The following is a 26,358-nucleotide window of genomic DNA, read 5'->3' as shown; positions in this document are numbered from 1 at the left end:
TTCAAGGCCACCCAAGTTGTTGCATGTGTCAATAGTTTATTCCTTTCTGTTGCTGAGTAGAATTGCATAGTACCATAGTTTCTTTAACCATTCACCCATTGAAAAATATTGGTCTGTTTCCAGTTTCTGGCTACTACGAACAAAGCTGCTAGAAACATTTGTGCGTAGGTTTTTGCATGAGCATAGGTGTTCATGGAATTTATGGAAATGCCCTTCAAAATAAGAAATACCACGTTACCTAAAACTGTGGTTTTTCACAGTTAAAACCTCATTTACACCACTTAAAACCTCCTGATCGGGATGACTTTTTCTTTTGGAGTAGTGTTGACTTTAAATTCTACATGTCTTTCAAGCAATGATTGCAATACTAATTATTAGTATAGCAAGAAGAAAGCAAAACATAACTTGATTAGAGTACGTCAGAGTAGAAATGTGTGAGCAGACACCTTGGCCATGCAACGAATTTCATGCTCTAATGAAAGAAAACCAAAAATTTCAAAAATCACTTAGAGCAACATGAAAACTTTAAATAATGAATTAAATAGGTTTTATGTAGCAAATTTCATGCCAAAGAAATGTCCAGAGGTAATGTGTTAATTTTTTTTATTTTAATAATAAAAGATTTTACTTTAACAAGATGTGTTTTTGATAATGAGTTTTGAATTTTTGACCACTTTTTACTAAGATTTATATGTCAATGACCATTATTAGTGTTTATAGTATATATCTGAGATAAACGGCACCAGAACATAAAATAATAAACCACTGAAGGGTATACTTGCTGATAAAAATGTAAGTAGACCACGTTAAGATACGTATAATAATAGTAAAGATAACATGAAACCATTACACAGCAGTGCCTTTCACATTAGAATTTCCACACACACACACACACACACACACACACACACACACACACACACCCGTATATTTAGAACATTTAACATGTAGAGGAAGAAAAGGCAGAAAATTCCAGGGCAAGAAAAAAGGAGATGCATTACCAGAATCTAAACATTTTTGGTAGGCCTAAACAGTAAGTGAATTATATATCCAAAACAAATGAAAATCCATCTAAAAATGTCATCCTTGTTTTATAAGGTAGAGAACAAAGACATACTCATATCAGATTATTACATGCACACATTTACAAAGCTCTTGTAACATAAATCCCATTAAACGGGCTAGAAATTGATACTCCTTTGATTACACTGGGATTCGTTCATGTTCTTTTCCTCCTTTGGAGAATGTTTGTAGCTGAGTTAGGCCGTGGGAAATCAGCCTACTGAAACCCACCACGGTCAAAGCGAATGCTGCTCCTGTGATCTTGGCCAAAGCATTCAAGTTCTTCCTCCTGTGAAGCCAGGAGGATCCATCTTTTCATCTGTATCTCAGTGATCTCGGGAAGTTTGGTCACGGCACATAACAAGTGCCTAAACCATTGTCCACAGTCTCGAAAAGCTGATGGCCGAAGACTAATATCCAGCTCGGTCAACTCTTTGAGGAGCCACATGTTCTGGCAGAAGATGGCCCATCCTGTGTCACAGACGCTGTCGTTATAGCTCAGGTCGAGCTTCCGCAGCTTGGCCAGATGACCTGTCTGTATTACTGATGCTGAAAAACAAAACCACGAAATGCTAAAATACAAGAATATTCTCTACCTTGCTAGTTTCCCACTTCCAATAACAACACAGTAGCTCCAGGATTAGTAATGACAAGCTTGGTAATGATTAATGATTTGTTATTAGCTAACATCTGTATTCAGGGCATCTGGAATTACATTAGTAACAAATCGCCTCTCTGTGCATCCCAAGCACAGCTTGAAAATGGATTTTTTTTCCCTTTCCAAATCCCAATCAAAAGAATATCTTTTTTCTTCAGTTCCTGCTCTCTGCTCCACTGGAGTCCCAGCTCTTCCTGCAGACTTTCTCTAATTAAATGTGAGGAGTGATGGCTCGTGGCTTTAACTAAGGACCATTTGTAAATAGTCTTCTTGCTGTTTAATACTGTTTAATTGTTCATTGCTTATTCATTCATTCTTCATTCAACAATTATTTAATTGAACACTTTCCATGTACAAAATATACCTGGATAATTTCTAATTCACCTATGGGACTCTAATACATGGGACAATTTTCCCTCTGAATAGCACATATCACAGTACTACCTAAAATGGCACTTAATAAATAGTAGCTAACGATGAAGCTAAGAAAAGATAACCACTTCTGTAAGAGGAGGTAGGAGAGACAGTCAAGTCAAACAGCATGTGCTTCCCTTGTCAGCCAAAAGCAAGACTGGATTACAGAGATAGAGGAGTAGTGTGGAATCTTGGAGTTGGCAGGGACCTTGGAGGTCTCCTCATTCAATCTCCAGATCCATGATCAGAGAGGAATCCCTTTCACAGCTTCTCGACTGGCAACCAGCCTGATTCTGCCTAAAGCACGCTTTCAGGTTGCCCCAACAGAGTGAAGCAGCTCTCAGCAGGAGGAAGCCCTTCCTTTGGGCCCCTTCGGTGACTCTGATCTGCCTTCAGTGACTCTCCCTCATTGCCCCCCTCAGCCTGCTAGAAACCTCAGATCTTTCCTCATGCCAGCCCTGCAGGGTTGGACAACAGTCAGGTCCCCTCAAATATTCCCCCATAGGACTAAACGTGCCCTGGTCTTTCAATCATTCATCACACACCATGGCTTCTAGACCAAGCGGGATGATGCTCCCTCCCCATGGCTTTCACTTGCGACAGTTTGATTCCACAGTGTGTTTGAGAGCTTTGCAGTCCATACACTCAACAGCTGCACTCGTCCCTGGGTGTCCATGTCGATGTGCGTCTCTTCCTTCCTGTCTTTCTGTCTCAACATTACTCACCAGATTCTCAAGACCCAACTAAGTGTTAAAGACAACGTGCATGCTTTTTCTCTTTAGAAAATTTTCTATGATGGAAATTTTCAAACATACAAAAAGTAGCATAGGAGAGTGAACCGCTAGGTCCCCATCACTCAGCTCCAACGTTTGTCTTCATGACACCAGTCTTGGCTCATCTAGTCCCCTCCCCTCTATTTTTTTTTGTTTTTTGGTATCTTAAAGCAAACCCCAGGCATTGTTTTACCTTTCCCATACTGTTTCAATTTCCAATCATGTGAGTATTTATTATATTTTACTATTTTCTGTCCATTACATTTTTAAAAACCTGGGTAATAGAGCATAGGCCATGGAAATATGTTTTTTTGTAGCTTACTATATGAAAAAAATAATGCTGTTATTTATAAAAGAATAAAACATAAGCTACTAGTGATTAACAAATTCTTAAAGACTGTTTCTGTTATAAACAATCAAAGCAATATAAAAGTGGCAATGGTTAAGACCACACATAGTAATACTTGTTATTGACTAAAAAAGTGAAAGAAGGAAAAAATACCCTTGACAAAATGTAAAAGTATAAATTTGACCTAAGAAAAAAAACCTGGTCGTAAAAATTAAGAAAGAATATATAATGGCTCAAGCTATGATTAATAAAATTTGATACAGATTAAAAAATGGAAGAAGCAAATTTAATTATAGACTTTAAATGAAATAACTTAATATGTTTAATAGTGTCCAATTCAGGAAAAAAAAATAAAAAAAACAAAAGCTGATTCTTTGAGAAGATCGATAACATTGATAAACCTTTTGTGGTAGTCAGAATTCTAAAGTGGCCCCAAGATTTCCACCCTAATCCCCAGGACTGTGACTATGATAGATTTTACTCCCGTGATTAGGTTATATTATATGGCACAGTTGATGTTAAGAAACGCACATTATCCAAGTGGTGTTAACCTAATCACATGAGCTCTTTGAAAGCAGAGAATTTTCTGTAGCTCGTGGCAGAAGAGGAAGGAGGTCACAGAGAGAAGTCAGAAAGATTTGAAGTGTTAGAAGCGCTAACATGTATCGAGGAATGTGTGCAGCCTCTCAGTTGAGCTGGCAAGAAAACAGGAACCTCAGTCCTACAGCTGCAAAGAACTGAATTCTGCCAACAACAAGAATGAGCTTGAAAGTGGATTTATCCCGACAACCTCCAGATCAGAAGTGATACCTGTATTTCAGTTATGGTGATGATCAGTTTCCCGTTTAAATAAAAGCATTTAAGTTAAAGAGTCAATATAAAGAAAAAATTAAGAAATAGTGCAGGTACCACATGGATAGGGTACAATTTGTGCAGGCAGACTGTAGATGACTGCAGTTTGGCTAACACTGAGCTGCCTGGAGAATGCCAAAGGCTCATGGATGGGGGAGGCGTGGGGCAGAAGCTGGCCGCCTGGCAGGAACCTCCCACCACCACGTCTATGTCCATCTCCTTTTATGAAACACCCTCCACTGTCTTTTTGGTTTTAGAATTGCCATTATTTGTTTTAACCAGATCTCTCCTAAGCAGATGTTGGGGAGAAGCGAAGCTGTGCAGAGGGCTTAGCCCCAGGCCTTGCTGCCTTCTCCAGCTCCCTTCCCCTGGGCTCGCAGGGCAGGCACACTGGCTCCGTGCACCTGGACTGCTTTGGAACCAGTAGATACAAACCCAGGAGAGCCACATCCTCTGTCACCAGGGAACAGCTGCTCAGCCTCAGCACTTGAAGAGACGTAGAAAGTTTTAGTGTTTCCAGAAGCAGATTCAGGTTGCCACCAACACACTTATTCCAAGAAAGGTTGAATATTTCCAGAGCTGGGAGGTGAATGGAGGCTTCAGCTAAAATTAACAGAGATAAGAATAGCAATAATTTAGGCTTCCTTGAGGTCATAAGCCTTGAATTTGAGGAACCTAAGCTAGGGCAACTAAACGAAGTGAAGAACGTTGTAGAGACTGTTTTCTCCTGCCTGAAATTTATGACCTCAATTTATGTTGTCTATTTTTATTTGGGAGAAATCTTGGAAACTTTAGAAAAGTAAAAGATGATTAAATGGAATTCACTATTAACTGGGATTTTTTTCCTTCAGTTCACGTTTAAGAGAAAGAGGCAAAGAGTTTGGACAGCTAGTCAAGATTTCCAGAGGGTGTCCTGGTTTATACACTCCACTGTACAGTCACTGCTGAAATTCAGAGATGGGGCCAAACCTCCCTAGGACTCTGACAGGCCAAAATGTATTTGTGTTTACTTAACTGCAGTTACAGAGACAAGGAAGGGAAATAATGTATTTTGGAAAGATTTTTAAAGGAAATTTAAAATTTTTCTGCTTAATTCTCAGTTTCCCCTAACATTAAAATTAACCAGAACAACTTATTCACAAGTTATAGTAGTTACTTACCCTTTAAAGTATTCTATCTTCTTTCTAAAAAATAATATATGTTCAAGGGGCAAATATATCTTCTTTTATAATATTTAATAAGAAGACCCCTCCCACTCATATGGTATAGAGACCTATTAATAAGAAATGAAACTTTTTCTTCTAAAAGTGATGTAGAGAGGGGGCCGGCCTGGTGGCATACTGGTTAAGTGCTCGCACTCCACTTTGGCAGCCCACAGGTTCGGATCCTGGGCACCCACCAATGCACCGCTTGTCAAGCCATGCTGTGGCAGCCTCCCATACAAAATAAAGGAAGATGGGCACGGATGTTAGCCCAGGGCCAATCTTCCTCAGCAAAAAGAGGAAGATTGGCATTGGATGTTAGCTCAAGGCTAATCTTCCTCACAAAAAAAATAAAAATAAAAATAAAAGTGATGTAGAGAAATATATATTTTCTTGATTTACTTAATTCAAATTTAATGATAGATTTATGTCAGATGATGTAATTTAGTATATCTACTTGATTATGATTCATTGATTGAGCAGCTATAGTTGGAAAGAGCTGTGTCTTCTGATGGCAGAAGATGCAAAACTAAAAACAAAATTTTCTAAAAAAATATTCAACATTTTCCAACTAGTAAGTATATTTATGAAACATCATGTTGTTCCCAAATTTATTTTTCATAGAACTTTCCTAACTGAACATTAGTCTGAACAATGGAATGTGTTGTGTGTGTGTGTGTGTGTTTACCTAACCATTTTGGGGATTACAGACCCCTTTGAGGAGTTTGTCTGCCCACCTGCCTGCCTGCCTGCCTGCCTGCCTGTCTACCTACATACCTACCTATTTACTTACTCAACTAATATGTAGAAATACCTAAAATGTGCTTTGGGTATGCAGTGATGAATAAACACAATCCTTGCCCTTAAGGAGATTACAATCTGGGAGAAATATGGACGTTAAAAAAATCATACAAATACATACATAATTAAAAATTCCGATAAAAGCTATAAAGAAGATACAGGAGTTACTAATTTAGATAGAGACACGGTGTCTTAAAAGGTGTCTTAAAAGGGGATGTTTACACTGGGATCTGAAGGCAGAGCTCTCCAGGAAAGAATGGGGGTTAGGGAAGTCCAGAGAACAGGAGGCCTAGAGGCAAAAGAGAGCTGGGTGATATGAAGGAACCGGGAGAAGTCAACTGAGGCTGCATTCAGGGAGTGAGGGGCAGAGCGGCAGAGAGGTACCAGGGCCAGATCATCCGGGCCTTTTAGACCACATGAAGGAATCTGGATTTTACTGGAGGTGTTACAGGCAGCCATTGACTCTTTTTAAACTGGGTAGTGATAAGATCCAATTTTCTTTTTAAATGAAATTTATAGACTTTCTCCCCATAATAATATTAACAACTAACATTTATTGGGCATTTACTATGTGCCAGGCACCTTTCCAAGAACTTTACATATATTAACCCACTTAATTCTCACAACCCTATGAGATATGATACTATTACCCATTTTACATTTTACGGACAAGGAAACTGCAGCACAGAGATGTTAAGTACCTCAGGCCACAAGAGCCAGAGCCGGGATTTGATTCAGGCAGTCTGATCCCAGATACTTAGAGCAAGAAAATGTACCATACACTCTCCCCACAAAATAATTGCAATCAGTTTTAGGAGGTTCACAGCCCCCTCCCTGAGGCATAAATATAGACGACCCTTTTAAAGGGGGGGGCAGGGACCCCAGATTAAGAACTCCAAGCCTGAAAGGCACATTCCCTCCTACTTTCCCCATCCAGACACGTGGACAACGAGATGAGCAGTGCTAGGGGAGGCTGGGAACAATACACAGCAAGGACCAAGTGCATGTGGATTGAACAAACTACTTGGGCTGTAAAGAAGGGTGAGCATACCCTAAATAGAAACTTCTTAGAATTTAGAGTAAATGATATTCATGTATTTTTATTAATAGATATATTAATAAATATCTTATTTTTTAACAGAATGTGTTTATTTCATTAATAATAGCCCTTGTCTGGTCCATAGCAGAATTCATTTCTAAGGAAGTATTAACTGGTCTAACACTTAAGAGGTCAGAGAGAAGGACTCTGCTCTCATCTTTATCCAGGAAGCACCAGAATCCAACCACTCTAGTCTTGGCACGGGGGACAAAGGAGTCAAACTACCAGGCCTGAGGCTGCTATCCCTAGAAAGGCCTGCTGGAACTTGGCCCTTGGCTGACATCTGGGAACTTGGAATTTGGAAGTGTCCCCACCATTCCCTAACTGATAAGGGTGGTTCATGGTGGCTAAAGTGTTTGTGTACAAATAACATGATTTAAGCTGAACACCAGCTTTCCTTCTGAGCCTGGAGTTTTGGTACGTGCTACGTAGAGGGTGCCTGCATGGCTAACCCCAATATACACCCTGGACTGGAAGGTTCAGGGGAGCTTCCTAGGTAGACGACATTTCACACAAGTTGTCACCACTCACTGGAGGAATGAAGTGGGTCCCGTGTGACTCCGCTGGGAGAGGACTCTGGGAAGCTTGTGTCTGCTGTCCTCTGGGCTCCGCCCCGTGCACCTTCCCCTTTGCTGATTTTGCTTTGTATCCTTTCATTGTAATAAATCTCAACAGCAAGCACAACTATACGCTGAGACCTGTGAGTCCTTCCAGCAAATCACTGAACCTGGAGGTGGTGTTGGGGACCCCTGCAGCCACCGTGTACCCAAGGTGCTGGTTGCCTGGGTGTATATTTGGGAAAATGCTACAAAGTCTCTTTGCTTCAACATGTCTCCCTCTCCTTGCTGACAATGCTCTTGCCCCAAAAAGGCAGAAATGTCAGTAACCCTTGGATTCAGGGTTGAACCAAGGGATTCAGTAAACCCTTGACGTGGGCTGGGCTGGATCCATGACCCTCAGGCATGCTCAGATTCCTGAGGGAGGACAAGAAGTCCTGTTTGGAAGTGGATGCTAGGCAGTTGGCAAGGCTCACACCCTAGTAATTGCCTCCCTTTTCCCATCAGACTCACAGCAATCCCAATTTATGTTGGCACGTCAGTGAACTTGAAAGTTACTATGGACACGGACCTCCAGAGTTGGTTATATACACTTTAAATTTTAAATGTTAACCTTGCAAATGCCAGGATCACTCATGTGGCCTTCAGTAGGTCACTTTTAAGACAGCATATTCCTGAAAAGAAGACAAATCAGTACTTCACAACTTTGCCTATGGCTGAGCCTCAGAGTGAAATTCATCTGTAGGGCAGAGAGAGAGGCCTCCCCTCCAGGTGCTGTTGCAGGATCTGGGGACTTCTCTTACCGAGGGCCCTGAAAGTCTCACTTTGCAAAGCACAGTTGTTGATTAGCAACGTCTTCAATGCTGGTAAAAATCGGAGCCTGCTGAGGAGGTTTTCAGAAGAGCTGCCCATCTTTTTGTTGGCGGATAAATCTAGTTCTTGAAGACTCGAGAGTAAGGGGATGACCTGGGCTGTGAAAACACACCCGTGACAGGTTTTAGGCACCATCTCCACAAGGGTTTTCTAGGTTGTTGGTTCCCACAATCTTCTTGATTGGCAGGCACAGCTCTCCCTAGTCTGACCCCTGCCCTGCCTCACACACCACACACACCACACACACCAGCCACTCTGCCCAGTCTGCAGCCTGGGCTCTTCTACTTCCAGGCCTCTCTCCAGGCTGGCAGAGCAAAGACTTTGGAGACAGAGAGAACTGGGTTCTAATCTTGGCTCTGCTACCAAAGAACTGTGTGATTTTGGATAAGTTACTTAACTTCTCTGAACCTCAGATTTTAATAACAATACCACTCCACAGAGTCATAGGGAAGATAAAACGGCTTAGTATCTGGAAAGGCTGGGTACAATGCCCGGCACGCAACTGCTCAGTTAATGGTTGATGTTTCCATTCTTTTCTCAGAGTGTGAGTGGTGAGTACCAGGAAGGCAGTGAACAAGCAAGCAGAACGTCTGATGGTAACAGCACTGGAGGGGGTCCTGAGGGCCCCTGCTGTGCCAGGAGTGACCCTGCTTCGCTATCTCTCCACTGCTTTTCCTGCCTCCAGGCCTTTGCCCCAACTCCTCCCAGGGTGGGAAATGCAGTGTCCTGGGGTCTCTGTGGGGCTGGCTCATCCCCGCAGAGCCTTCCAGGGCCACCGAAGCCACAGTTACCCCTTGGTCACTATCACGTCACCCAATTTTATTTTTCTCACAGCACCCCCATTTTGTGATCTTGTGTGTGTGTGTATATGTGTGTTCTCTGTCCTCCTCACTGAAGGTGAGCTCTGTGTGTCGGGACTGCTTCATCCCTAGTGTGTGCAGCACAACCTGGGGCATTGGAGGCACAAGCATTTGTGGAAGGAGGGAAAGAGGACAGGAGAAAGAGAGGGGAAGGGAAGGGAGGAAGGCAGGCACTGTGATCCCAACAGATGGAAGGATTTCCCCCTCTGCTAACCCCCGCAGCACTTTGTATTTCACTGTGTAATTGGCTGAGTCTTGCCCCAACTATGAATCAGACAGAAGTTCCTTGACTGTGGATCACGGCACAGTGGCTCGTACAATTAGACAATCAATCGAAAGTTGTTGGCTAAATGATCTATAATTCCATTTCTTTGGAGCTATCTAGAATGATCAGGTAAAAGAATGTTCAATTATTTAACATCAAAAGGTATAAACAGGATGCATTTTCATTGCCATCTTTTTAAAATGAAGCAGAAGGAGAACAATGCAATTCACTATGGTTATTAAAGAATCATTAGTGTTCCAGGGCCATTCATCCATGTTGGTGGCTGCGAATCTAGTCAAGAGGGGCTAATCCCTCTGTCATACTAGTGGTAACAGTTGAGGTCCTCCAGCACCTTAATATTCCTCTGAGTAACAAGATGAGATGTGGTATTCGTGGTATTCAGTTGTACCAAGGGAAATTCATTATTTGGATCTAGCGGACTGATAACTCAGGAGTGTCTCCTCAGGTATGACACTCATAAGTAAAGGGGATGGTGATACTCCACAATGCTCCACCTGGAGCTCAGAAAGGGATTTTGTTACTTTAAAATCTTCATGAAAGTCTTAAACTCTTCTTTTTCCCAAATTGAGGGATAGGAGTCTAAGAAATAACTTAGCAGTTCTAAAAGATAGATGTTAGACCTAAAAACCTATTTTACTGTTTCCTCCCCAAATTATACTAAAAACAACTAAAAAATTCTTTTTATTCTTGTTCTTCACTGAGTCATTCATTCCATCAATCACATATTCAACACGCATTTACTGGGTGCCAATTACGTGCCAGACCTTGTGCTTGAGCAATGGGGAGACACTGAAGGAGACACACCCCTACCCGGGAGGAGCCACCATCTGGAGATTGCAAGGGCAAAGGCCCCAGGGACAGAGCATGGCTGGTGTACGTGAGCATCAGCACAGATGGTGTGGTTGGAGTAGAGTCAGTGAGGAGGAGGGGTAGAGAATGAAGTCAGAGTGACAGAGAAACAGGGAGACCACTTGGACTCTCCCAGTAATCTAGGCATGAGATGACGGTGGCCTGGACCGGGGTAGTAGATGTCTAGATGGTGAGCCATGGTCAGATTCCGGATGTATTTTGAAGGTTTATGTTTATTGTGGCCACAGATAGAATAAAACCCTTAATCTCAAGGCTATGCTTGCTGTTTGTTATGGGAAACAGCATTGATACATTACATGTTGTAATTAGAGGACTACATCTGTGGTGGGAAAGTAAGTGTAGTTACCTAAAGTTGTAATGTACACCTGTTATGCACCACCCCACTGACTTGTTCTGTAGCTTCATTTGTACCTAAGCAGCTTGACTTCTCTTGTTAGTCTGAAAGCCTCAACACCCTTTGTTTTGGCTTTCTCTCTACATCCCTGTTTGGAATAAACTTTGTGACACTAACAAATTCGTTTCTAAACAGCAACATAAATGCAAAATTTTCTCCTTCAAGTGCCACATCTATCATTTACAGATGTGTATAGGAGGAATTTAGATTCACTAACATTGCCTGGGCATTTAATACATGACAAATGCTACACTGGGGCATTCACAGAACTTTTATTTGATCTTCCTAGTAACTTCATAAATAGTAAGTTTAAGTGTACATCTCAAATTTCCCAGGTTTCCAAACATAGGCTCCAAAAGTCCTTCATTGGCTCTGCAGCATGTACTTACTCAGTGACACCACGTCACCTGCCGTCAGTGAGCACTGATGAAGATCCAGGACTTCCAGATGCTCCAACGTGGCCAACTGAGCTGCTGAGTCCTCAAAACCTCCACCCAGCTCCTTGTTGCAGGAAAGGTCTAGTTTCCTCAGCTCATTCAAGTGTCCAAAAGCAGCATCTACAAAGAAAGTCAAAATCCCATTCTGACATATGACAAGATGGTAGGCAGGAGTGGAGCAGGGGAGGGCAGGTGTGCAGAAGGAAGACAGAAAATACACTGGGCTGACAAAAGCCAAGATGGAGGAAGAACCATTGACTTCCTACCATCTAGCCCTCTTTGGACCTGACAATGGCTTGAAATGCACACTCCCTGTGATTGGCATTGATTGGCGATGGTTTTGATGGGAATCCTGCAACTAATGGCTCTCCTCTAGCTACTCTTGAGCCTTGATGTTTTCATAGATTTCTAGACTTACTCAAACTGCCAGAGAGAAGAATATTACAGGCTCTGTAAGTCGAAGGGAAAAACACAATTTCATTTCATATACTCCCTTAATATGAATACTTTATATAGGGGAGTAAGTTTTAACTATAGATGCCTCTGAAGCCATTCTTCTTCTTCTTTTTTTTCTTTTTTTGTGAGGAAGACTGGCTCGGAACTGACGTCCATTGCCAATCCTCCTCTTTTTGCTGAGGAAGATTAACCCTGAGCTAACGTCTGTGCCCATTTTCCTCTATTTTGTATACAGGATGCCACCAGCATGGCTTGATGAGCAGTGTGTCTTCCCAAGCAGGGGATCCAGCCTGCGAACCCCAGGCCACCAAAGCAGAGGGTGTGAACCCAACCACTACACCATGGGGCCGGTCCCTGAAGCCACTCTTTTTATCAGCACCAATTCCTTCCTACTACTGAGCAGAAAATAGTGCTGACATTTTCAAAAGCAAGAGAAAAATGGAGAGCTTTAGCAGCACAGAAACTTTAATTTGGCCCAGGGTATATCTCAAACCTAAAATACCCTGGCCTTTTCAGAATCAGCCATTTTAAAAGGTTATTTTTGTAAAATGAAAGTATATGGTCACTGTAAAAGACTTAGAACATAAATAAAACATGAAGATTAAATTATCTACAATCTTATTCTCCAACATAACCCCTGTTTATATTTTGTTATATTTCCTAACAGCTTAAAATTAAAATTAAATATATATAGATATATATATATAGTGAACTTACCCAATAGTTTCACACTCTTTTGTGATAATCCACATGAATGTAACTTCAATACTTTCAGATTTGAGGTACTCTTTAATCCCTGAGCAATACTGTGTAGACTGCGACCGATGTTTCTGTTAATGGAAAGATCAAGTACTTCAAGATTTTGCAGCACGGGTAGCAACTGACCTGGAAGGAAGGGAATCCAAACAAGAAGAGCGACTCAGTAAAAACGCAGGGTGTGACAGCTGGGGCAGGCAGGAGGGGACTGCAGCTTTGTGTGACCCAAGGATGTAGGGAACCCCTCTTTCAATCCAGGGTGAGAGAAAACACAGCCAACTTGGACTCCCAAGCTATCCAATCATGGGCATCTTCACATTTTTTTTTCTGGGAAGGACTCTTCCAAATTCCACTTACCCACAAATGCCCCATCCTCTGACGTGAGAGCACAATCCACGAGCTCCAGCGTTTGTATCTTGCTCCCTTCTTGGAACTCCTGGAGGATTAGAGGCAAGTTTCCTCCCACTTTATTGTTCCAGGACAAATTCAGCTCCTCGAGTTCAGGGATCGCTTTAAGTGCTTCTCCTGTTACAAAATGGCCCAAAGATCAGGTTGATCGCTAGTCCGCAAAGCAGGGAATTCATTTCAAAATCAGTACAACCAGGGCCGGCCCCGTGGCTTAGCGATTAAGTGCACGCACTCCGCTGCTGGCAGCCTGGGTTCAGATCCCGGGCGCACACCGACGCACCGCTTCTCCGGCCATGCTGAGGCCGCGTCCCACATACAGCAACTAGAAGGATGTGCAACTATGACATACAACTATCTGCTGGGGCTTTGGGGAAAAAAAGGAAGAGGATTGGCAATAGATGTTAGCACAGAGCCAGTATTCCTCAGCAAAAGGAGGAGGATTAGCATGGATGTTAGCTCAGGGCTGATCTTCCTCACACACACACAAAAAAATCAGTACAACCATTATTTACGGAATATGGAAGCTGGGACCTGTACCAGTTACATGCCAAGGAACAGAGAAGAAAAGGATCCAGTTCCTGCCCACCCCCAGCAGAGGGAGTGTCTATATTTACAGGCACAGCAGTTCTAACCCCTCCAAAGTTCCGAAGCCATGCTTATGAGCAAAAATTATTGTAAAAAAAAAAATCCAGGACCAGCCCGTGGCATGGCGGCTAAGTGCGCGCGCTCTGCTGCTGGCGGCCCTGGTTGGAACCCCGGGCGCGCACCAATGCACCACTTGTCAGGACATGCTACGGCGGTGTCCCACATAAAGTGGAGGAAGATGGGCACGGATGTTAGCCCAGGGCCAGTCTTCCTCAGCAAAAAAAAGAGGAGGATTGGCAGGATGTTAGCTCACAGCTGATCTTCCTCACAAAAAAAATTAAAAATTAAATTAAAAATCCACCTGTCAGTGGAGTGTTTTACTGAGTTGTTTTTGTGGTAGTAAATATTTGTACTAGTCCACCTGCTTTCTCTCATTCACCCTTTCTGGGATCAGCATTGCTGAGAAGCTTGGCCAGAGGTAGAAGTGCAGTAATGCAGTGCACTGGCCACCACAGGGATAAAGCTCACATTCTCACCAAGAATATCACATACAACTGAACGACCACTGCCGAGAGGAACTAATAATAGAGCATCAGGCACCAGCAACTCATAACAACCACACAGCCTTTGTGGGTAGAGGAGGGTACAGTGAGAGAGGTGAAACTTGACATTTTTGAATGCATCTCACACAGGAAAGCATCCAAGGGCTACAGAGTGGAGGCTGGGAGAGAAGAAGGGAGGTGACTGGAGAGATCAGCCTTAGGAATGATTCACTACTTTGAGTAGAACAGGAGAATACTTTCTCAAAGTGCAGAGTCAGTCTTAACACCAAACGACTAAGAGGGCTGGAAAGTCCCCTGTGCCCAGAGCCTCTCTTCCACTGTCTGCTACTGGGTTTGGACTTCTGCCATTGGTTATACATTGCATGGACTAAGGTTTTAGGAGTCCAGGAGCCCCACGTGAAAATGCATGTTCTCCCAGCACAGGTGACATTTTGTGCACCATCGCCAGTCAGTTGGGGGTGGCTTTCTATAGCCCTGAGGCGTCCCCCAGGATCGGAGAGGAAGAGTGCATGTTTGATTAGCTATGTGTGCAGTGCACATGGTACTAGAGCACCGTGCATTTGCCACCCGGCACTAAGCGATTGTAACAGGTGTGATAATGTTGAAATGCCTCCTGATTTATGTTCTATTATCAGAAAACCATTTATTCTCCCTTTACCCCATTTGCCATTCAGGCTAAGGAAAGCCCCTTCTGATGGGAGAGGATGCAGAAGTCCTTCCAGAGGAGAGAAAGACTCTGGGTGCAGGGTGACAAAGGTGCAGACTGGCTCCTGGGCCAGAAAAGTTTGGAGTGGGGTCCAGGGCAGAAATTCCATTTCCTGGTTTCTTAAGAGTGGAGGTTCATGAAAAAGATTAACCATAGAAAATAAACTACATTTTCTTTTCATGCCTGAGTAACAGTATGTTAAATTTGTGACTCTGTTACACAATAACCAGCTGCTAACCAGTAGGGCTGAATTGGTCATGTGAAACCACAGAAAGGTAATTTTGGATGAGGGAATAGTGAAATGAGGAACTATTGATTATTGAGCACGTACTAAGTGCTAGGCATGTAGTAGGTACTTTACAGAAGTTACTTAATCCTCACAACAATTTTTTGAGGTGGAATCACCCTCATTTCAGAGATAAGAAAACTGAGGCTCAGAAAGGCTAAATAATTTGTTCATGGTCACAAAGTTAGTTAGAAGTGAGACTAGGATTTGAACTAGAATCTGGCCAACTCTGAGACATGCAATGTTTTTCCTTAGCTATAGGGAGGGTGGGCCAGGGGGAGCAGCTGGCCCCCATTTTCTAGGGAAGGATTAGGGAGAAGACATTGGGCATGAACTGTGTTGTTTTTACAGAAATCTTTACAGAGATATAAATGATCAAAATATGTCATTCAAACCATTCAGACCAAAAAAAGAATAAAAAAATATTAATGACATCTAAACATCAGCAAGCATCTTAGTAAAGCAGTTGGGTTAGTAGCATGACACATTTTATCCTATGTTCTATGTTATTATATGTTTAGCATATAAACTAACTTAACTGAAGTTCTAGTTCTAGTTAAACCAGTGCTTTTAATTGAAAATCTTGTTTTGATCAATTTTTTTAAATGGGAGTGGAAAAGAGAAGAGATTATTTTGGAATTGGAAAAGAACTTAATTATTATCTACTCCAACTCCTCTATTTTGCAGATGAGGTTAACAGATCCAGAGTGAGCAAGTTTTACAATTATCTCCATTTAAACTCCATGAGAGCAGGTACCTGGTCAGCCTTGTTCCCCTCTCCACCCCAGGGCTTAGCACAATGGTGGGTACAGGTTACACAGCACTTTACAAGTTATGCAAGTGCTCAACACAGCATTGCATCATGCGCAGTGCTCTTGTCTGTGAGCACCCACAGGGGCCATGTCCCAGATAGCTTGCCCTTGCAGGTCGGGCTGCAAGTGAAGCCGTCTTTTAAGGGAAGCATTCATCATACCCAGTGCTCGAACATCATCAGTGGTAAGTCTGCAACTACCCAGCCTCAGGATTTTTAACTTGCTGACATGATGCATTTGCTGGGTGATCAAATGGAGGGTCCCACCCACGAAATCATTCCAGGAAACATCCAGTTCTTCCAAATCTGGGACAAAAGGCAGTAAAGCAACTAGAAGTGAACAAAAGAAAATACAGATTCGCATCAGTAACTTGTGATTTGTAGTAAATAGGATTCCCAGCCTATGTGCACAGGATATAGTTTTGCTCTGAAAGAGAATAGAGCAGGGGTGGGCATGTTGACTTGCAACAAAGCAAGGATCTCTCAGATGTGCAACTGGAGAAATTGTGACATTTACATTTCCTATTTCTTGGGATGTCTTCTATTTCTGCAACTAACTGCACTCTGAAAATGCAGCGGTGTCTCCATAAGATTTCATAGGACTTCCTTTATTGTATCAGAAATGGTAATTCTACTGCTGCAACTGCTACTACCATTGTCACTGTAATGTGTATACTAGTCCTTTTACTGTGCAAGACCCTCTGACATCCATCACCCGTCATCCTGGTGGACCCTCAAGCTGATGGCCTGGGGAATGCTCTGTTGGCAGGACTGCTGAGATTGAGGGTGCCTGTTACCTTTTCTTTTCTATCTTGATTATCTGGGAACAAACCACCTTAAAAACCTCCTGTTATACTTAAATGGACCAACATGTGGAGGTTAAGACAGGCATAAAGCCTGACTGGAACCTTCTGAATCTCCGCCATTGCTCGTTAAAAGTAAAGTGAAAAAGATTCTCAAAGGCTATCTTTTTCTGAAGCAACAAGACTTGAGAGTGGAAATGCCAAAGCAGAGGAGTAAAGTTCTCTGCTTGCTTGCTTTTAAACTCCTGTCTTGAATGTTAAAACGGTGACAGCAGTCAGAAGCGGCATGGAGAGCTTCCATAGTTACAGGCACAGCAGCTCCAGCCCTTCCAACATTCTGAAGCCATGCTCACAAGTGAAAAATTGCTTTCTTTTCACCAGCATTCAAAGTACTTTAGCCATTTCATCTTGTTCACCATGATTCTAACTTTATAAAGTACAAAAGACCACTGAACACATTAAGAAGGAAAATAAAACCAGGATTCCTGGGGCCCACTCTCAAGATTCTGGTTCAGTGGGTTTGGGTTGGACTCAAGTGCTTGCATTTCCACAGATTCTGAGACACACAGGCATTTGGGAACCACAGACATGGTTAGAGTCCCCTCTTAAGAGATCTGTCCCAAATATAATGGCATGGATTTCAATTAAAATAGTCAAGGGACTCCTCACTCAAAACACAGTTCATTTGATACTTCTCTGTTGGTAGACACATCTAATTTGTTTCTTTTTTTTTTTTTTTTGGTGAGGAAGATCAGCTCTGAGCTAACAACCATGCCAATCTTCCTCTTTTTGCTGAGGAAGACTGGCCCTGAGCTAACATCTGTGCCCATCTTCCTCCATTTTATGTGTGACGCTGCCACAGCATGGCCTGACAAGTGGTGTGTCGGTGCGCGCCCGGGATCCGAACCCAGGCTGCCAGCAGCAGAGCGCATGCACTTAACCACTATGCCATGGGGCCAGCCCCGACACATCTAATTTGACTAAAGGCTTGATTTAAGGTATCTGAAAAAAAGAGGGGAAAAAAGGTGGTGATGGTGATGTAGAAAGGGGGTTCTTCACACACAAACTCCTGCACAGTGTGACAAAAGGTAGCTACACTTTTGTGTACAAAAGGTGTAAGCAATAATTGCTGGTAATTATACTTTTCATTCCACAGATAACTAAACAACATAAAAACCCATTAAAGTCCCAGCAGGGCTCAATTTTATGGACGAGTTTCATGAATTCATATCATATGCAAGAACAGATGTTTTTTCAGGGAGCAAGAGGCAATCAATCAGTAGGGAGGTAAAACTGCTCAGAAAAAACAAACAAACAAATGAACCTTCCTCCTAAACTCAGCTCAAATCTTTGAAGCATGAGGAAGGATCAATTAGCTTGTTTAAAAAAAAAAAATAGTGGTGCCGTCGCTATTCCCGAGTGGTCTGGGGCCACTGTAGACCTTGGGTTACCAAGTGAGCAGTGAGTGTGTTTTGCCTGCTCATCTCAACCTAGAGGCCCAGGTTCCTTTCTGCGAAGTCAGCCACGTACACACCCATTTCCCTCACGTCTGCTGTTGTTAACCTGCAGTTATTCAGATCTAGATGCCTGTCGACAGCCTTTGTTCCCAGCTTCTGCAGGAACTGCTCATTTTTCTCCAGCCTGGATCCCAGGTCCATTTCCAAAGCGAGAGGCTTAGCTGTATCATAAGAATAAAAAATAAAATAAAATCTGTTAATGACAGATAGTATTAAAGATGCATGATGAGCACGATAAGACAAGTGGAAAGACTGACAATAACTCTGAACTGGTCCCTTGCGAAACCTCAACTCAGAAGGAGAAGCGTTTACCAGGGACAAACTTAACCTCTGCTCCTGCCTCCAGGTGCTCAACACTGACCAGTCCAGTGACCCGTTTCTTACAAAGCAGCCTGAGGAGCTCAGTGACTTTTCTTCCATGGCCTGACCTGGGATTCTCAGCATGCGGGCAGAGTTGTGTTCCTGGACGAAGAGGTAAATGTGTTAGCACAGCGTTTAAGACGAGCGCTGCTGGATATCTTTGCACAGATATCTTGGGTGAATGCAGCTGCTGGAGGTAAGCACAGGAATTTGCCTCCTAACCAAACAGGTGAAGGAGGGGAAGCACTGCAGTCACCGCCCATGAGCTTCAGATGGCTACAGGGAGCGAGTGGAACACTTGCTCATTTCCTAGACCATTCAACTGAAAAATTAGGAAAGAGTAGCCCTGGGAGAGCTTTGGCATTGTCTAAACTCCAGCCAGACAATACGTTCAGAAAGTCTCATTTGTCCTTCTTGTTATTAAGGACTACTTATATGGCACCCTCACCGAGTTCCTCTGTAATAATGCTTTATTAGCATGATATCACTCTAAGAGCAAAAGCTATAATTTTCTTGAGCACCTATTAGGCACCAGTGCTTCATCTACTGCATGTGCCAGCATTTATATCACTTATACAACACATCATCCTTTTGTAAGGAAAAATGAATATGCATGTACCAATAGTGACTTTGAAGAGGTTCTGTAAGTGAAAACGTACAATTTAAAACATATACAAAGAATATACTGGAATCCAATAGGAACGCATAAGTTCTGAATGTGCAGTAATTTATATTCTACTAACCCTGACAAAAAAACATAAAAATCACATAGCTAAAAAGAAATATATTGGTTCCAGTGAAAATTAAAAGATAGTAAGAATTACAGTAGTAATAAATTTAGACTAAAATATTAGCAGGATCCTAAAAACTCCACCTCTCCTGCACCGTGTGTCTTGTATATCCACAGGGTGTACCTCTGTGCTGGGATGGTTGGTGTTGCCACATTCCACCGGTAGGAGGCAGCAGCATCTACCGTTTTACCTCTTCCCTAGGGCCTTCGATCTTTATCGTGGAACATTGGACAGAAGGTATTTTATTTTGGACGGGGTTGCCAAGTTTAGGAAAAACAAAAACAGCATGTCTGCTTATATTTAAACTGCAGGTAAACAAAGAATCGTTGTTTACTAAAAGTCCCAAATGCATGTATTTTATCTGGCAACCCTCATTTTAGGTGGAGCAGAGGAGAGTTGTGGACGGGGAGGGGGAGGGACGGCCTCCTACATGCCAGTGAGTACAGGACATCCTGTGTAAACTTAACACAAGGAGTCATAGTTACATGATTTCATAAATTTGGAAACTGAGATTCAGAGAGACTGTTAATTAGTAAGTAGCAGAATCAGAATTTGAACCCTGAACAGTCTGCACCAAACCCATTGTGTGTGTATGTTTTTTTTAATCTTTGTGTTTAAAAAGATTTTTCTGCATTGTATCTTATGGCTTTCTTTTGTTTTTAAGCTTTTTGTCTCCATGGGCTGTACCTACAATCATGCTGAAGTTCCAGCCCCACCAAACCTTTTTCTCTGTTTTCTCCTCACGCCACTGTTGTGTCAATCATTTCCTTTACTGTCAAACGTTTGGAAAGGGTGGTTTGTACTTGCTGGCCCCACTTCTTCACCACATTTACCAATTAACCCTCTACATTCTGGTTGCCACACTCAACTATCCAAATAAATTGATTCTCAAAGGTCACCAACAATAACCTACCAATTGACAGATTCAGAAATCTCTTCTCAGACCACGTCCTCCTTGGTGCTCTGTAATGTCTGAAATGATTGGCAAGTTCAAGACAGCACAACTGGAAGACCTGGTTCAAATCGTGGGTCCATCAGGTGAGCAAGTCACTGAACTTCTCTGACCTTTCATTTACTCATGTACAAAATGGAGACTGTAATTCCTGCCCTGTTCATTTCCCAGGAGCATAGGAACTTAAATTTAGTGGGGGCTCCCAGGGAGGCGGGACTCTGCAGTGCCTTTTACATGAGAGGTACTTTGTAAATATTTGTTGAATGAATAAATCAACAAATGAGTGGAATGAATGAATATTAGCTTTACAGTTCCGCAATTACCAAAATAAATCAACATAATAAATCTTTATCAAAACACCTAAGTATGAATATAAGTACCAACTAGACATCTCCTTACAGACTATATATATATATAATTTTTTTAATCTATGACACCCTTTCTTCGAAGGATATCTTTTGTCACTCAATATATAAAATAGATGAGTCAGAGCTGCTACAGGTCAGCTGAGGTGGGAGGGCTGGCGCTCAGGGGAGGATACAAGGCAATCACACATGAGAAATTCTATGGGGCGATTTGGTGCCTTTTCCTGACTACTTTGCTGCTGAACCAAGCTCTTGCTTCTCCAGGTGATTCTGTGAGCTAAGCAGTATCTTCTCATTAAGTTCTCTTCCCACTTAAATCTGTAAGGCTTGGTTTCCACTGTTTATGAGCAAGAGTCCCAATGCTTTCGTAAAACATTATTACATGTTTGTAACATGGGTGCTGCTGTACAGGGAACCAAGATAACAAGTTCCCGTTTTCAAGGAGCTACCTGTCTAATGGACGAGACAGACAAGAAAGCCACAGTCACAATACAGAGGAGAAGTGCAATGGTGGAGGCATGCAGAGTTGCATGGAAGCCCAGGGTAGTGACAGTATGTACCTCAGGTCTGGTGGATGGGTCTTGGCAAGGTTCCAAGAGAAAGTGATGTGTGAATTGCACCTCAAAGAATGAGTGGGAGTCAGCCAGGTAGGTGACATGAGGGAGGGATAAACGGGCAACGGGCGCAGAGGGACGTTGGTAATACAAGGGAAGGTCTTTCTAGGCCAGAGAACCCCTTGGGGGAACGTGGCCAGTTCAGGAAACTGCAAGTAAGTAAATCAGAATGTCAGGAGTACAGGATGAAGGTGAGGTTGGGGAAAGGCAGAGGTCACGAAGAGACAGACAACTGATCGTGAACACCTTGAAGACCACCCTCCGGAGTGTAGACTTTGTCTTTAAGGCAAGAGAGACTCAGTGAAGGATTTGAAGCAGGATAGAGACACCATCGTATCTGTGGTTTAGAAAGAGTGCCCAGTAGCATTGTAGAGGACAGTTTGGCTGGAGAGCAAGGCTAGAAGCAGAGAAAGCAGTTAGGGAGCTGTCACAGTGGTCCAGGCGAAAAGCAGTGAGAGCAGAACAGCAGCGGAGAGGAGGAATCAGGTCTAAGAGCCATTTGAGGGGCAGAATTAACATGATTCCAGGAGCCACTGAATTTTGGGAGAAATGGAAATAGAGAAGCCCCGCATGGGTTGAATAGCCAGTGTTGCCCAACCAGGATAACCAGCTGCCCGGTCTTGTACTGTTAATTTAATTACAGTTATGGGTATTCATTAACCACATTCCTGAAGCGCCAAATCATACTTTAGAACAGATAACAACAATTTTCTGATAGAGATTGTCTTTTTTTAAAGGTAGACTTGACTTCCTATTTCCAAAAATATATTTAATCTACTTACAAGTAAAATGATATTATTTTCAGTATTTGATGCAAATAATCTGATGGAAATAAGGGTCGGTATAAATGAAACAAGATTGGCCATGGATTGATAATGTCAGAGGGAGGTGATCACGGGGGCTCCCTATACTGTTGTCTCTACTTTTGTACGTTTGCATAAAAAGTTTAAAATGTTTTAAATTTTTTAAAAGTTTAAACATTTAATCTAACAGAAAATATATTGATGGCATTGTATATGACACATAACTAGAGATTTGGCAATATTTTCATAACCCTTGAAATTGTAATCTCTGTTCTAGGAATTTATACTAAAAAAAATAGATGAAATAGGGTGAAACAGGAAATAGGGGAGAAGGAAATATTCACTGAAGGGCAAAAAAGGAACTTAAGTAATTATGGCATATGCATGCAATGGAATATCATGCAGCTGTTAAAACTGGGCATATGAACAGCATGTAGCAATGTGGGAATTAAGCAGTATAATAATGTGCTCCTGAAGTAGGGTCACAGCTCCATGTAAGATCAAGAGGGGTTTGCAAGCTACTATAACTGTGCAAAAGACGCCCGTTCTGGCCCCCCGCTGCCTCTCTGACTTGTCTCCTACCGCCCTTGTCCTCTCTGCATCTCTCACCCTGCTTCAGCCTCCCCGAGCTCCTGGCTCAAGCACTCCAGGCTCAGTCCCATCTTGGGTCTTTGCATTTACAGTTCCCTTTGCCTGGAAAGCTATCCCCACAGACATCTACACGGCTGGCTCCGTTCATTCATTCTACATGGCTGACTTTATTCCGATCGCTGCTCAAATGCCACCAAATCAGAGACTCTTTTGCTCCAACCCCCTCTAAAACAGCACACCCCGCCCATCACCCTCCATGTCCTTAGTCTGCTTTATTTTTCTTTATATCACTTATCACACTGAAATTATGTCTGCATTTGGTTCCTTGTGTACTTAAGGTCCTGTTTTTCGTGGCTATATTTCTAACACAGCAGCGGCTGGGACATAGTAAGTACTCAGCCAATGTTTGTTGACTGGGTGACTGATCATAAATGCATGCAAATAAACAAAAGACTGAAAAGAATCTGAAGGAAATGGTCATTTGTGTTAGAATGAAAGGAAATAAGGTATTTTCTCTAAACTTTTCTGTAGTATTATGTTACTTTTGATAATTTAAAAGTAAAATTAGTGAACTATTTAAAGCATTTATGTAATATAATAAATGTTTAGAACAGAGACTCATATTAGGTTTACTTTAACCCATATGATCTTTTTAGGGGAAAACATTATTCTAAAAAATAAAGAAATAGCAGTCAGAAGTTTACCAGTGTCTAAGGTGGCTGTCTTCTGTGTCCCATCGCCGGGTTGGAAATCTGTTGTGTTAAGGTCATTGCTCTCTTTTCTGCTTTCAGATTCGGAGGACCTGAGTTTTGAGCCCTTGAGGAATTTGTTGACAAATGAAGTCTGGAGTTTAGTTTCTCCGTCTGAGGGATTTTTCTTCCTTGTTTGACTCATGGTCAAGTTGAAGGGGTGTTTCTCAATAAGACATCTTCCTATTGTTTTCTGTTTTCTAGGATTTCTAAGAAGAGAATATGACTCTGCCAGGCCTGTATGAAATCAAAACTTCCCTACGTGAGTTTTTATTTCCTGCTTTTCTTTCTGTTTTTATTACTGGTAATGTTTAACGTAAAAATAAGAATGATGTAACCCAGGATCCGGGAACCAACAGATGGTAGCAGATACAGATCCAAAGCAAATTTGAGTTTTTAACTTTGCCCTATTTTATTGTGTGAGATACAGGTCATTAAACAACACTTTGGCAAGTGCATCAAATGTGCCAATACTTTTTATGTTTCAGCAATTAGACTTACCTTCTAAGAGATGGTAGTAAAAGAGGAGTTAGCATGTCTCCAAGCTGTCTGGCCCTTCGCAGAACTGGCACCCAGAGGAGTTTCCCTTCAGTGACCCCAGCCTCCTCTCTTTGCACACGGCTTCTTTTTCTCAGTGCAATTTTCACTTTCTCTACTCCAGCCCTGCACCGCGACCCCCCCTCCCCCATTAAAAACACATTGGCAGTCAAGATTTCATTCACTCCAGAAACAGAACCTACTGTGGGCCGGCTACTGTTCTAGATCCAAGAGATTCCGTGAGAATAAGACACGGCTCATGTCTTTGATGGAGTCTTAACCTGGTGGGAAGATGAACCTGAATGTGAATGATTGCATGGGGATAAGGGCCATCAAGAAGGAGAGACCCAAGGAGTCCGGGAACCCACGGTTGGACTAAGCCTGCCTTGGAGAACAGACTTTGAACAGTGAGTGACATTGCCTGAGTTCTGAAGCACTGGGAGTTCGCTAAAAACAGAAGAGAGGGGCAAGTGTCCCAGGCAGAAAAAACAGGCTCAAAAGTTTCCAGGCGTGAAGGCCCAAAAGAGCCTCGAGTTGGCTCCAGGAGTGAATTCTGGTTTGCCTGGAGCAAGGGATGTGGGAGATGGAGGTTAGGGGCCTGGTAGAGGTCTGATGTGATTTGAGGCTAAAGATTCATAAAGGCCAATCTATTATCCATCCCGAGATTTGCTTACATTTTAAGGGAGAGTTCAAGACTTAAACTAAAGGGATAAAACTGTAAATGGAATTTTAGCTTCTGTTAATAAAATTTAGATCCTGTCCTTGGGCCAGGGCTTAATAGATATTCTTGAAATTACAATGTTCTTGGCTTCCTCCTTATAAAATAGGTCTTTCTGGGGGCCGGCCCAGTGGCACAAGCGGTTAAGTGCGCACGCTCCTCTGCGGCGGCCCGGGTTTCGCCGGTTCGGATCCCAGGTGCGCACCGACGCACCGTTCGGCAAGCCATGCTGTGGCGGCCTCCCATATAAAGTGGAGGAAGATGGGCATGGATGTTAGCCCACGGCCAGTCTTCCTCAGCAAAAAAAGAGGAGGATTGGCAGATGTTAGCGCAGGGCAGATCTTCCTCACAAAAAAATAAATAAAAAATAAATAAAATAGGTCTTTTTGTAATATTATGTTGCAGAATGGCTCAAGAAACATTTTGCACACGGCGTCCTAAAAATGACCTTGCAGAGCCACCTCCACGCCTGGGGCATGGAATGTTCCATACACCTGGAGTACTATTTTAGAAGTCACAATTGAGCCTTCTTTTCTTTTTCTTTCTCTTTTTATTTTCTTTTCAAATTAGAGCAGAATCCAGCCCACGTTTACGCAAGAACAGGCAGCAATGGAACCAGACAATTGTCCCAGGCCACAGCCCCACAGCTGGCCAAGCCTCAGTGTGTTAGGTGGGAAAGAAAGACCATTAGTTCGTGAATCCAGCCACAACCCGCAGCCCTGGCTGTCCCGTTCCCATTCTGCCTTCACCCTGGGGGCCCTTCTCCCTGTACTGGTCCTCTGGCCCCCATCAAAGACTTACCTCCATGGCCATTTTCACTCAAATTCACCGTTTGGAGATTTATACAGAACCATTCTCTGGAGAGCCATCCCAGTAAATGATTTCCCTTTTTTCCCCCAATGCACTGACTCCAACTTCCAAGTCTTGAGAAAACACTGCTGGATGGTGCTCCAGGAAGTGGTAATTTACCCAAGTAAACCCCACCCAGCTTGTGAGGCCGCTGGGTTCTCGGTGCAGATGATACACTGGGGGGCAGAATGGGAAGGGCCGGGCAGCCCGGGAAGGCAGGAAACAACACAGGGCCCAAGGAACAGAAGAGGAAAGAAAAGACCACTGGGGGAGCCAGGGAGGGCAGGAAGGAGAGCAACGCAAGAGAAGGAAACAGCCGAGAGGCTAACGGGGACTCAGAAAAGGAGCAGACGCGTGAGTGCAAAGGAGAAAGAGCTGCGTATTTCTTAGGACACAGAAGTTTAATGCTCATGTTGAGAAAAAATATATACTTTTAAATGTGTTTGGGAAATTCCTCTTCATATACAAATTTTAACAAGTCCTCAGGCTCCCATGCGAATTCAAACTCTAACACCGGCTCACACAAACTTCCCTTTGAGAAGAGATTTTCACATATTGAGGTATATGGGGTAACTATTCGGGTTCAAAACTGATTCGGCTTGAAAAAGCCTGACTTATGGCCTATCAAACATACATTGTACATCTGCTTAA

General features: G+C 42.7%; 1 protein-coding gene across 6 annotated transcripts; it reads right to left on the bottom strand.

Moving 5' to 3' along the window:
• Positions 1–902: 902 nt before the first annotated feature.
• LRRC31 (leucine rich repeat containing 31) lies at positions 903–26,134 on the bottom strand. 6 transcript variants are annotated; one of them, XM_058556381.1, is made up of 10 exons: positions 25,660–25,737; positions 23,559–23,670; positions 18,396–18,539; positions 16,221–16,388; positions 13,057–13,224; positions 12,661–12,828; positions 11,440–11,607; positions 8,571–8,738; positions 4,544–4,711; positions 903–1,611 (listed from the first exon to the last, which is right to left on the bottom strand). In XM_058556381.1, exons 1-10 carry the CDS (start codon positions 25,669–25,671, stop codon positions 1,280–1,282), a joined length of 1,608 nt encoding a protein of 535 aa, XP_058412364.1. In that variant the 5' UTR covers positions 25,672–25,737; the 3' UTR covers positions 903–1,279. The 6 variants fall into 6 exon arrangements, with proteins under 6 accessions (XP_058412364.1, XP_058412362.1, XP_058412360.1 ...); XM_058556379.1 differs by having other exon boundaries at positions 23,559–23,812; positions 25,660–25,724; XM_058556377.1 differs by lacking the exon at positions 23,559–23,670 and having other exon boundaries at positions 25,660–26,134.
• Positions 26,135–26,358: the final 224 nt, after the last annotated feature.

Source organism: Diceros bicornis, chromosome 15 (genome assembly GCF_020826845.1).
Source record: "Diceros bicornis minor isolate mBicDic1 chromosome 15, mDicBic1.mat.cur, whole genome shotgun sequence".
Lineage (NCBI taxonomy): Eukaryota > Metazoa > Chordata > Mammalia > Perissodactyla > Rhinocerotidae > Diceros > Diceros bicornis.
The sequence above is the reverse complement of the archived record's forward strand: the minus strand, read 5'-3'. Positions and strand labels throughout refer to the sequence as shown.